This window comes from Anolis sagrei, chromosome 11, assembly GCF_037176765.1.
Source record: "Anolis sagrei isolate rAnoSag1 chromosome 11, rAnoSag1.mat, whole genome shotgun sequence".
Lineage (NCBI taxonomy): Eukaryota > Metazoa > Chordata > Lepidosauria > Squamata > Dactyloidae > Anolis > Anolis sagrei.
This window is the reverse complement of record NC_090031.1, coordinates 31,675,417-31,688,986: the sequence shown is the minus strand read 5'-3', so window position 1 is coordinate 31,688,986 and position 13,570 is coordinate 31,675,417. Positions and strand designations below refer to the sequence as shown.

General features: G+C 41.3%; 1 protein-coding gene across 3 annotated transcripts in view; it reads left to right on the top strand.

Annotated features, from left to right (window-relative positions):
- VMP1 (vacuole membrane protein 1) overlaps positions 1-13,570 on the top strand; it is a 120,818-nt gene that overhangs the window by 83,278 nt on the left and 23,970 nt on the right. For all 3 annotated transcript variants that reach the window (XM_060756783.2, XM_060756784.2, XM_060756785.2), the window contains exons 9-10: positions 1,560-1,676; positions 4,601-4,662. In XM_060756783.2, coding sequence (XP_060612766.1) covers positions 1,560-1,676; positions 4,601-4,662 — 179 coding nt within the window. The remainder of the gene's footprint in view (positions 1-1,559; positions 1,677-4,600; positions 4,663-13,570) is intronic.

Here is a 13,570-nt window from a genome sequence, read left to right as displayed (position 1 = left end):
ATATAATATAATGTATATACATATAGTATTGTTAATATTATAATGTAATACAATATAATAAGATAATATATATATAAAATATGTGTTTTGTGTGTGTATATTTGTGTATATGTGTGTGTATATATTTGTGTATATGTGTATGTTTGCTTATATATATATATATGTTTGTGTGTATATGTATGTATATATTTGTGTATATGTGTAAATGCATATTGTGTATATGTGTGCTTGCCTATATGCATATTTGTGTGTATATATGTATGTGTATATGTATATGTGCATATGTATAAGTATATATGTGTATGTATATGTATGTGTGTATATGTGTATATTTGTGTGTGTTTGTGCATATATATATGTGTGTATGTGTATGAATGTGTGCATGTGCATATGTATATGAGTGTATGCGTATATGTATATATGGTGTATTTTTGGGGGGTTTTAAGTCTGTTCTGCTGGGGTTTTGTGTGTGTGTGCGCATGTGTGTGTGCGCATGTGTGCATGTGTTTATGGGTGATGGACACTCGTTGGACTGTTAGGTGTATTATGTGTGTATATGTGTATATTTGTGTGTGTTTGTGCATATATATATGTGTGTATGTGTATGAATGTGTGCATGTGCATATGTATATGAGTGTATGCGTATATGTATATATGGTGTATTTTTGGGGGGTTTTAAGTCTGTTCTGCTGGGGTTTTGTGTGTGTGTGCGCATGTGTGTGTGCGCATGTGTGCATGTGTTTATGGGTGATGGACACTCGTTGGACTGTTAGGTGTATTATGTGTGTATATGTATATGTGTATATTTGTATATTTGTGTATTATGTGTGTATATGTATATGTGTATATTTGTATATTTGTGTGTGTTTGTGCATATATATACGTGTGTATGTGTATGAATGTGTGCATGTGCATATGTATGTGTATGTGTATATGTATATATGGTGTATTTTGGGGGTTTTAAAGTCTGTTCCGCTGGGGTTTTGTGTGTGTGTGTGTTTGTGTGTGTGCATGTGTTTATGGGTGATGGACACTCGTTGGACTGTTAGGTGTATTGTGTCCAAATTTCGTGTCAATTCGTCCAGTAGCTTTTGAGTTATGTTAATCCCACAAACGAACATTACATTTTTATTTATATCGATTGTGCTATGGTAATAATATATTGTATTTACATATTACTTGTAAGCCGCTCAGAGTCCTCTTTGGGGTGAGAAGGGCGGCATATAAAGGCCACAAATAAATAAGCATAAATAAATAAATAGCTTTTGGGGTCATTATGGTAGGCTGTTAGGAATTATGAGAGTTGAAGTCTAAGACACCTATGCCTGGTCTACACTGTCATATAATCCAGTTCAAAACACATCGTCTGGATTTTCTACGGCAGTGTAGATGTTGCCTCTGGAAAAAGCAGGTCACAGGAGCAACATCCCTCCCTCTTCCACTTCTGCCTACCAAACTGATCATTATGATTTTTCTTGTTTTATCATCCACTGCCTCAAAACAAACCGGCGTCTCATCCTCCTCCTCCTCCTCCTCTTCTTTTCCGTTTTCCTCCCCAGATTCCCAACCCTCTCTTCGACTTGGCCGGGATCACATGCGGACACTTCCTCGTCCCGTTTTGGACCTTCTTTGGTGCCACTTTGATCGGGAAAGCAATAATCAAGATGCATATCCAGGTAATTTGTCCTTGGCTCTCTCGTGCTTGCCTTCCCACACGTTTTGCGGTCGCACCACAGATTCACTTCAACAATGCTTTTCTCCTCCATGGATTTGGGACATATTCAGCACAGGAAGTTGGATAGCCATTCTAACCCGCCGGGCATGACCTTTGCATCAAAGCTACCTGTCGGGTGGCATTAGTCAGGTTAATGTTTGGCACTGATTGGAACGTATCCGTGACGTCACCCCCTGACCTGTCATTCTCCACTTCCCTTACCTCCTGGGGGTAGTGTAATGGCTCACAAACACAACATACACAGAGCAGGAAATTCCTGACTTCAATATTGACATTACGATGAAGTCACCGAAGGGTCACGAGGGTTACCCTTTCTTTGCCACCATATTCATGGCTGGAATATTTGTAAAGGAAGTACTTTGGGCAATGGCTTGATTGACCCAGAGCTTGTAAGACTGAAGCCCTGCTACTTCTTTTATTTTCAGAGTGAATAATAATAATAATAATAATAATAATAATACACTTAGTTTACATTCCTCTCTGTCTCCCCAAGAGGACTCAGAGCAGATTACAACACACACAATTAGGCAAACATTCAATGCCTTTTAATACAGTGAAATAACAAAGACACACAAAGACACCGAACAAAGGTAAAGGCTTCTCCTTTCAACTCCGGCCATGAGGAAGTGCTTTTGTTCCATTTCCAAACCGAGGAGCCTGTCGTCCATAGACACCTCCTGTTCTGGCATGGTTGCATAGGTACCGCTTCGGCGGGAAGGTAATAAAGGTGCCCATGCAGCCATACCGGAACTACTCACATTACATGTTTTGAACTGCTAGGTTGGCAGGAGCTAGGGGTAACAGCAGGACCTCATCCCGACCCATGGCTTCAAACTGCCAATCTTCAGCAGCACAAAGGTTTAACTCAGGCATGGGCAAATTGTCTAACTTGAGGGTCACGTGCTAGCACTTCTTGGTAAGAGAATGGCTGCCTGGTGATGGATGGAAGGAAGAAAGGGAAGGAGGAAGAAAAGAGAGAATGAAGGAAGGAGAAAGAGGGAGGTAAGGAAAGGAGAGGGGTAAAGAGGAAGGTAGGAGAGAAGGAAGGAAAGAAAAAGGAAAGGAAGGACAAAAGAGTAGAAGGGAAGGGTGGAAAGAAGGAAGAAGAGAAGGATGGAAGGAAGGAAGGGAAGGAGGAAGAAAAGAGAGAATAAAGGAAGGACAAAAGGGAGGTAAGGAAGGGAGGGTGGTAAAGAGAGAAGGAAGGAAGGACAAAGGGGTGGAAAGGAATGGAGGGAGGGAGGAAGGAAGGAAGGAAGGAAGGAAGGAAGGAAGGAAGGACGGAAGGACGGACGAAAGGGTGGAAGGTAAGGATGGAAGGAGAAAAAGCAAGGTAAGGAAGGGAGGGAGGTAAAGAGGAAGATTATAGAGAAGGAAGGAAAGACAAAAAGGTGGAAGGGAAGGATGGAAAGAAGGAAGGAAGGAGGAAGGAAGGAAGGAAGGAGGGAAGGAAGGAAGGGAAGGAGGAAGGAAAGAGAGAAGGAAGGAAGGACAAAAGGGTGGAAAGGAATGGAGGGAGAAAAGAAGGAAGGAAGGAAGGAAGGAAGGAAGGAGGGAAGGGCAAAAGGGTGGAAAAGAAGGAAGGAGGGAGGGAGGAAGAAGAAAATGAAGGGAAGGAGGGAGGGAGGAAGAGAAGGATGGAAGGAAGAAAAGGAAGGAAGAAGGAAAGAGAGAAGGAAGGAAGGACAAAAGGGTGGAAAGGAACAAAGGGAGGAAAGAGGGAAGGAAGGCCGAAAGGGTGGAAAGAAAGGAAAGAAGGAATCAAGGAAGGAAGGAGAAAGAGGGAGGTAAGGAAGGGAGGAGGTAAAGAGGAAGGTAAGAGAGAAGGAAGGAAAGACAAAAGGGAAGGAAGGACCAAAGAATGGAAGGGAAGGGTGGAAAGAAGGAAGGGAAGGAGGAAAGAAGGGAAGGGAAGGAAGGGAAGGAGGGAAGAAGAGAAGGATGGAAGGAAGAAAAGGAAGGAGGAAAGAAAGAGAGAAGGAAGGAAGGACAAAAGGGTGGAAAGGAATGGAGAGAGGAAAGAGAGAAGGAAGGAAGGAAGGAAGGAAGGAAGGAAGGAAGGAAGGAAGGAAGGAAGGAAGGAAGGAAGGAAGGCAAGGAAGGATGGCAAGGAAGGAAGGGGTGAGAGGGAAGGAGGGAGGAAAGACGAAAGGAAGGAAAGATGAAAGGGTGGAAGGTAAGGATGGAAGGAGAAAGAGGGAGGAAGGGAGGGAGGGAGGTAAAGAGGAAGGCAAGAGAGAAGAAAATACAAAAGGGAAGGAAGAACAAAAGGGTGCAAGGGAAGAGTGAAGAAGGAAGGAAAAACAAAAGGGAAGGAAGGACAAAAGAGTGGAAGGGAAGGATGGAAAGAAGGAAGGGAAGGATGGAAGTCAGAAAGGGAAGAAGGTAGGGCGAAAGGGTGGAAAGGGAAGGAAAGGAAGGAAGGAAGGAAGGAAGGAAGGAGAAAGAGGGAGGTAAGGAAGGGGGCAGGTAAAGAGGAAGGTAAGAGAGAAGGAAGGAAAGACAAAAGGGAAGGAAGGACCAAAGAGTGGAAGGGTGGAAAGTAGGAAGGGAAGGAGGAAGGAAGAAGAGAAGGAAGGGAAGGATGGAAGGAAGAAAGGGAAGGAGGAAGGAAAGAGAGATGGAAGGAAGGAAGGAAGGAAGGAGGAAGAGCTATTCTGATGAGTAGGGATATGGTGTTAGCTGAACGTTGTCATTTCCAGCAGTGGTCCCTTTTTAGGACAATGCCTGGAAGAACTCTCAAAGCCAACCCAAGAACAGAAGGGGTGTGATTTATTGCCTTGGATCGGAAGCTGAAATCCTGCATTGTTTTGGCTTCCCCTTCAATCGACTAATGCTTTCTTGTTTTTCTTGTTGTCCTTCCAGAAACTTTTTGTGATTATTACATTCAGCAAACACATAGTGGAACAGATGGTCTCCTTAATTGGGTGAGTAACTGGATAGCTTCGCCTTTGGTTTGGCCCTGAAGTTCTAATGTTGCTTCTGATCTGGCTGAGGCTCCTCTGCCCATGTCCAGAGAGCTTTGCCACTAAAAAAAGGAAAGAAAGCTGAGGCTCAACTGGATTTTTACGGGCATGCTTGGCCTTTTGCTCCTTTTTCAATACAAAACTGCTTTTAGTTCATTTCCAAGGCATTTCACACCTTTTTAATCATACATATGATTGTATTTATTGTGTCAGAAGTGAATTGAAGGTACATTTATCATGTATTTAAAACCAGAAACAAAGTTAAAAACTTAGTCTTATATTCAATTTCCTTTGACTTCTTGGACTTCTCTGGTGTGGCTGTAAGAAGGTCCTCCCTTGTGCATGTGACAACAGGGCTCAGGTTGCATTGTCATAGGTGGTCTGTGGTTTGCTGTTCTCCGCACTCGCATGTCGTGGCCCCATTTCTTGTGCGTGAGCCTGTTGAGCGCCTTCCAAGTTTTCTATATGGCCAGAATCTCTCATTCGGTCTCAGCTGCTGATTGAGGTTCTGAGTTTGAGCCTGCCACTTTTGGACTCTTGCTTGCTGAGGTGTTCCTGCGAGCGTCTCTGTAGATCTTAGGAAGCTATTTCTCGATTTAAGGTGTTGGTGTGCTGACTCTAATATTGTTGTTGTTGTTGTTATTATTTTAATGACACAAAAACACAATATATCACAGCAAATGAGATCTGTATGCTGGATTTCGTATCACAGAATCACAAGTCAAACACTTCCCAAGTGTCCAGGACTGTGTGATGTATTTTTGAATTATTATTATTATTATTATTATTATTATTATTATTTTAATGACACAAAAACACAGTATGCCACAGCAAACAAGATCTATATGCTGGATTTCGTATCACAAAATCACAAGTCAAACACTTCCCAAGCGTCTAGGACTGTGTGATGTATTTTTGAATTATTATTATTATTATTATTATTATTATTTTAATGACACAACAACACAATATGTCACAGCAAACGAGATCTATATGCTGGATTTCGTATCACAAAATCACAAGTGAAACACTTCCTAAGCGTCTAGGACTGTGTGATGTATTTTTAAATTATTATTATTATTATTATTATTATTTTAATGACACAAAAACACAGTATGTCACAGCAAATGAGATCTATATGCTGGATTTCGTATCACAAAATCACAAGTGAAACACTTCCTAAGTGTCTAGGACTGTGTGATGTATTTTTGAATTATTATTATTATTATTACTATTTTAATGACACAAAAACACAATATGTCACAGCAAATGAGATCTGTATGCTGGATTTTGTATCACAAAATCACAAACACTTCCCAAGCGTCTAGGACTGTGTGATGTATTTTTGAATTATTATTATTATTATTGTTGTTACTCTGCTGGCTGTTGTATTGGATCACACGTCAGACACTTCCCAAGTGTCTAGGACTATGTGATGTATCGGCAAATAATGTGTGCAGATCTGAGTAGGGTGGCCTTTTGTAGCTGACTGGTGGTAGTTTTGTCAGCGCCAATTGTGTTTAAGTGCAGGCCAAGGTCTTTAGGCGCTGCACCCAGTGTGCCGATCTCCACTGGGACCAACTTTACTGGCAGAGTCTTTGCATCATCATCATCATCATCATCATCATCATCATTATTATTATTATTATTTATACTCCATTTTATACCCCAAAGACGACTCTAAATACTATATCCACTGAACTTTATGTTAGCCTAACAACCAACTCTTGAAACCAATCCAACCCTTTCTAGATAGGACTGTGTGATGAATTATTATTATTATTATTATTACATTTATTATTTTACTCTCTTTATTTTTATTGGAAGGATAAGTAAGCAAATTGACCTTGAAGAAGATTAGAATAATGGTTTAATCAGAGTTGGGTAGTCTTATCTTAAATTACAGTTTTATGTACCATTCAAAAACATTTAACCTAGTGATGCCTCAATTTATGTATTGTTATCTTTTTATTTTGAGCTACTACATTTCCCACCCTCAGCTTATACTCGAGTCAATCCATTTTTCCAGTTTTTTTGTGGGTAAAATTAGATGCCTCGGCTTATATTCGGGTCAGCTTATACTCGAGTATATATGGTAATAATAATAATAATAATAATAATAATAATAATAATAATAGACACATAGCTGCTTTGAGTCCCCTCTGGGAGAGATAAAGCGGAATGCAAATAAACATAATAATAATATTAACTGTTGATTACAAAATATATGCAAGTATCCTAGCAGAAAGACTAAAAATGTTTTTAAAAATATGGATTAAAGAAGAACAAGCGGGATTCCTCCCACAACGCCAAATCAAAGATAATGTCAGAACTATTGTAAATATCATTTAATATTACGAAAAGAACAACGACAAAGAGTGCGCCCTGTTATCACTAGACGCCGAAAAGGCATTTGACAAAGTAAATTGGGAGTTCTTCTTAGCCTTAATGCAGGAAATGGACATGGGATACCACTTTATTAATTCGATAAGAGCAATTTACAGTACACAAGAAGCCGCAATATGTATTAACGGACAAACAACAGAAAATTAAATATACAGAAAGGAAAACTGCAAGGTTGCCCACTGTTATTGTTATTCATAATGACATTGGAAATATTTTTAAATAATAATAATAACAACAACAACAATTTATTAGTAACCCTTTAGCTGTTCAACAGTTGGCTGCTGCTTTTCTCAATCTTAGTTAAATGTTTGGACCAGAGCTTGCAAAAAATACCTTGGAGGACTACAGCTCCCAAATCTGGGAATTTCTGGGAATTGTCATCCAAAGAGTAGCCTCTGAGCTCTATTTTAGACTCCAGTCCAAATGACAGCTCTAATACATCCTCCTCCTATGGAGGCCATTCATTGCATGGTTTTGAATGTGTTCGAAAATCCCCAGCACGAAAGGGTTACCGAGATATCAAGGATCGTGGTGCCAAAAAGTATTTTTCCCAAACGGAGAGCGAAAGAGAGCGACGTTCCCCTCCCCACAAATGAGTTAGGAAGTGATTCAGACTTGTTTTAAAACTCAGAATTTATTGACTCGTACGAGCAGGAAATCGAGCAAGGCTGCAGATAACAAGCATGGAATTATTGTTCCTTTCAAATGTCTCGGGGTTCTGGATGTGCTGTCCCTCTTTCAAGGGAGACAATAGCATCGCATACACATACATTACTGTATATTTTGGGTGACTGAATGTTTACTTGTAAATGTGTAGAATGGGAAGCAGCTGAAACGACCCTCTCGAGAAACTATTTTAATGATGGACTTTAAACAATATGGTATACCACTGAGTATTTTTAGAGACTTGACATCGTAGTTAGGTTTCAGTATTTTGTCTGAATGTGGCTTGAATTTGGTTTATCTGGGGGCAAGGGCAATATAACCAGGTTAAGGACCATCAACTAAAACTGAGTGGAGATGGAACTGTGGAACTCACCATCACATGATGGAGTGACAGCTGTCAATCAACATTATACAATTATTATTATTATTATTATTATTATTATTATTATTATTTATTGTGTCAGAAGCGAATTGAGAATACATTTATAATGTATAGAAAAACCACAAAGTTAAAAACTTGGCATTATATTCAATTTCCTTTGACTACTTGGAGTGCCTCTGATGTTGCTGTGAGAAGGTCTTCCATTGTGCATGTGCCAGGGCTGAGGTTCCCTTGTAGTAAGTAGCTTGTGGTTTGCTCTTTTCCACACTTGCATTTCGTGGACTCCACTTTGTGGCCCCATTTCCTTAGGTTGGCTCTGCATCTCATGGTGCCAGAGTGCAACCTGTTCAGTGTCTTCCAGGTCACCCACTTCTCTGTGTGCCCAGAATTTAGTTTCTTATCTAGTCTCAGCCACTGATTGAGGTTCTGGGTTTTAGCCTGCCACTTTTGGACTCTTGCTTGCTGAGGTCTCTGTAGATATTAGGAAGCTATTTCTTGATTTAGGGCGGTGACATGCTGGCTGATATCTGAAGAGAGGATGGGCCGGAGATGTCACTACCTTAGTCCTTTCATTGCTGATGTCAGGTGGTGTGATACCGGCCAAACAATATAATTTCTCCAATAGTGTGGGGCATAGACATCCTGTGATAATGTGGCCTGTCTCATTAAGAGCCACGTCCACTATCTTAATGTGGTGAAATGCATTCCACACTGGGCATGCGTACTCGGCAGCAGAGTAGCAAAGCAAAATGGCAGATGTCTTCACTGTGTCTGGTTGTGATCCCCAGGTTGTGCCAGTCAGATGTTACTTCTAGCACCCACTTTTTGCTTGATATTCAAGCAGTGCTTCTTGTAAGTCAGAGCACGGTCCAGAGTGACTCCCAGGTATTTGGGTGTGCTGCAATGCTCCAGTGGGATGCCTTCCCAGGTCATCCTCAGAGCTTGAGATGCTTTTATACTCTTGAGATGAAAAGTCTGTGTTTTAGATGGATTAGGAATCAGCTGGTGTTCCCTGTAATAGGCAGTAAGAGCACCTAAAGCTTCAGAGAGCTTCTATTCAACTATTTCCAAGCTCCCTGCTTGAGCGGTGATGGCATGATCATCAGCATAGATGAAACTGTCCATTCCGGCAGTGGCTGGTCATTTGTGTAAATGTTAAACATTGATGGAGCAAGCACGCTCCCCTGAGGCAGGCCGTTCTTCTCTTTCCGCCATCTTCTTCTTTGGCTCTGGAACTCAACAAAAAAGCTCCTGTTTGGTAGCAGATTTCCTATGAAGCAGCAAGCACGCTCCCCTGAGGCAGGCCGTTCTGTTTCTGCCATCTACACTGTTGAATTGATGCAGTTTCGCTCAACGGCTCAATGTTGTGGGATTTTGGGAGTTGTAGTTTATTTATATTTATTTATTATTTATTTCAGATATTTGTATCCCACCCTTCTCAACTCCCGAGGTGGGTGTGGGGACTCAGGGCAGCTCTAATATGTCAGAGAAGGCAAAAAAGTGTAAAACTACAACTTGAGCAACTAAAGTGGCATCGAACTGCATGTATTAGACAGCGTGTAGTTGCATCCCTGCAAGCCTCTTGTAAGACGCACTCGTATGAACCTAGCACAAATCACAGACAGATGGTCGGAGGGTTGTCTTTCATTGTATAGCTCGATGGGATTAATACCCATGATTTATACTTTTGGTATTTTTCCGACGAGGGGGAAAAATTTGCCTTGAGGACACTTTTGGGGATCGGAATGTCTGGAAATAATTGCTCTCCAAGTATGTAAACTCGACATGGGCAGCGCTATACAACGGAGTCGGGAAGCGTCTGGAGTAACCTTCTGGAATGCCTCGGGGTTTTTTATAACTTCCGGAGCCTCAAAACAAACCTTTGTTATTGCATTTTTTGAAAAATGTCAATTAATGCACACTAATTAATGCCTGTTTTTGAGGCTAGTCGCATTTTCAGCTTGTCATTAGTCATTGGCTTTAGAGGCGAAAAGTGCCCACCCTCTTATCTTTGCAAAACCTTTATTAAATAGTTGATGTCAGTCCTGAAGTATGTTCTCCGACGATGGGAAGACTTTCGGAATGTCCTGATACCGTCTAACTTGTGCGTTTCCCCCGCTTTTCCTCTCCAAATGCGGTCTCTGACATTACTTCATCCATCTCTCTCCAGAGTCGTATATGAAACCATGTGCGCTCAAAATACAGGGTTAGTCAAAATGAATAGGCCAATTCGGGTACAATTAATTTTCTTATTGGCCTATTCATTTTGACTAACCCTGTATATTAGTCACTAACCAATGCAAATAGTTAATTTTAACTGAAGTCAGCTCCCTGTTTGACTTTATCTCAGGTTTAACTCTTAGCTGTTCACTCCCTAATCTTAAATTCAGTGTCTTTTTAAATAATAATAATAATAATAATCTATATAAATAATAATGTAATGTTCGTTTGTGGGATTAGCATAACTCAAAAACCACTGGATGAATTGACACCAAATTTGGACACAAGACACCTATCAGGCCAACGAGTGACCATCACTCATAAAAACACTGGAAAACATAGCAGAAGGGACTTTAAAAGCCAAAAAAAACCCCAAAAATTACAACTCATGTGCAAAACCACATATATATATACACAAACACACATATATACACACATATATGAATATACACACACAAAACACATACACAGAAAGGGAGAAGGAAGGAAGGAAGGAAGGAAGGAAGGAAGGAAGGAAGGAAGGAAAGAAGGAGAGAAGGAAGGAAAGAAAGGGTAGAAAACGAAGGAAGGAGAGAAGATGGGAGAGATAGAGGGAAAGAAGGAGGGAAGGAGAGGAAGAAGGGAAGAAGGAAGGGTAGAGAAGGAAGGAAGAAGAGAAGGTGGGAGAAGAGGGAGAGAAAGGGGGAAAGAAGGAAAGAAAGAAAGAGAAGGAAGGAAGGAGAGAAAGAAGGAGGGAAGGAAAGAAAGAAAGGTAGCGAAGGAAGGAAGGAGAGAAGCAAATAAAAAAGTGAAAGAGGGAAAGAAGGAGAGAAGGAACAAAAGAGGGAAGGAAGGAAGGAGACAAGGAAGGATGGAATCAAAGAGCAAAGGAAGCGAGAAAAGAAACAGGTAGAGAAGGAAGGAAGAAGAAGAGAAAGAAAAAGAGGGAAGGAAGGAAAGAGGAAGGGAGGGAAGGAAGGAGTGAAAAAAAGGAGGAGAAAGAGGAAGGTTTGCCACAGCAACGCGTGGTGGGTACATACACAGAAAGGGAGAAGGAAGGAAGGAAGGAAAGAAAGGGTAGAAAAGGAAGGAAGGAGAGAAGGTGGGAGAGATAGAGGGAAAGAAGGAGGGAAGGAGAGGAAGAAGGAAAGAAGGGTAGAGAAGGAAGAAAGAAGAGAAGGTGGGAGAAGAGGGAGAGAAAGGGGGAAAGAAGGAGAGAAAGAAGGAAAGAAAGAAAGAGAAGGAAGGAAGGAGAGAAAGAAGGAGGGAAGGAGAGAAGGAAAGAAAGAAAGGTAGCGAAGGAAGGAAGGAGAGAAGCAAATAAAAAAGTGAAAGAGGGAAAGAAGGAGAGAAGGAACAAAAGAGGGAAGGAAGGAAGGAGACAAGGAAGGATGGAATCAAAGAGCAAAGGAAGCGAGAAAAGAAACAGGTAGAGAAGGAAGAAAGAAGAAGAGAAAGAAAAAGAGGGAAGGAAGGAAAGCGGAAGGGAGGGAAGGAAGGAGTGAAAAAAAGAAGGAGGAGAAAGAGGAAGGTTTGCCACAGCAACGCGTGGTGGGTACAGCTAGTAGTAGTAGTAATGATAATAATAAGAGTAACAATAATAATGATGATGATGATGCCATCAAAGCCAGAATTGAAAGGTCGACGACAGATCCCAAATGTAGACTCTGCAAGGAAGCAGATGAAACAATCGATCCCATCCTCAGCTGCTGCAAGAAGATTGCGAACAGACTACAAGCAGAGGCTCAACACCCTTGCTCAGATGATTCATTGGAACTTGTGCCTGCGACAAAGAACTGGTGGAATCACAAGCCCGAAAAAGTTACGGAAAATGAACTTCTCTGGGACTTCCGAATTCAGACAGACAGAGTTTTGGAGCACAACACTCCCAACCTCACAATGGTGGTAAATAACAAAATATGGATTGTCGATGTCGCAATCCCAGGTGACGGCAGGATTACAGAGAAACAACTGGAAAAGCTGACACGATATGAGGATTTAAAGATTGAACTGCAAGAACTCTGGCACAAACCAGTCAAGGTGGTCCCAGTGGTGATCGGCACACTGGGTGCAGTGCCTAAAGACCTTGGCCTGCACTTAAACACAATTGGCAATGACAAGATTACCATCTGCCAGTTGCAGAAGGCCACCCTACTGGGATCTGCACACATTATTTGCTGATACATCCCACAGTCCTAGACACTTGGGAAGGGTGCCACGTTTGGTTCATTATTATTATTATTTGAACCACAACAAGATGAGTCCACAACAGACACTCTGCTTGGTGTTGTTTTGGATCACACGTCGGACACTTCCCTAGTGTCTAGGACTACGTGATGTATCTGTGAATAATGCGTGCATATCCCAGTAAGGTGGCCTTTTGCACCTGGCAGATGGTGATTTTGTCATTAAGTGCAGGCCAAGGTCTTTAGGCACTGCACCCAATGTGTCGATCACCACTGGGACCACCTTGACTGGCTTGTGCCAGAGTCTTTGCAATTTATTATTATTATTACTATTATTATTATTATTATTATTATTATTATTATTATTATTCCTTACCCGCCTCTCCTCATGGCTAAAAACACACCATCATCCTAAAATACACATATTAAAATGCTTTTCTACAAAATACCTATATGAAGATACACAAATGGAAATATAGTGAACATAAGACACAAATCACCTTAACACACACAATAAAGTGACTCTGACAAAAGGCACCGAGAGCCTTAAAACTAGACCGAATTGGAAGGAGGGATTGAAAAGAAGGCGAAGATGTCAAGGAAATCCTAGAATTGTAGGTCTTTCGATCCTTTCAAAACGCGGTTAATTGTGGGGTTGGGAAAAGAGGAAAAAGGCATTCGAGGAGTACCCGGGAATTAGCCGACGAGTGTTTGAAAGCCTTGTGGTTTTGCAAGCAGGCCTCTTTGAACCCTGGAAGAATTAGGGTTGAGCCGTAGAGATAACAGGCCAAATCCGGCACATCAAGGGCCACACTCTGCGGTCGAACACATCCTTTGCATAGGAAAATTCAAACCTTGGTATCTTTTATTAAACACTAGCCGTCCCCTGCCACACATTGCCGTGGCCCAGTCTGTGTATATGTGTTTTCTGTGTGTATATATTAGTGTATGTGTATATATCGGTGGTTTTGCACACGCATTGTAATGTATTTTTTGGCTTTTTACATCCCTTCTGCTGTGTTTTTCAGTG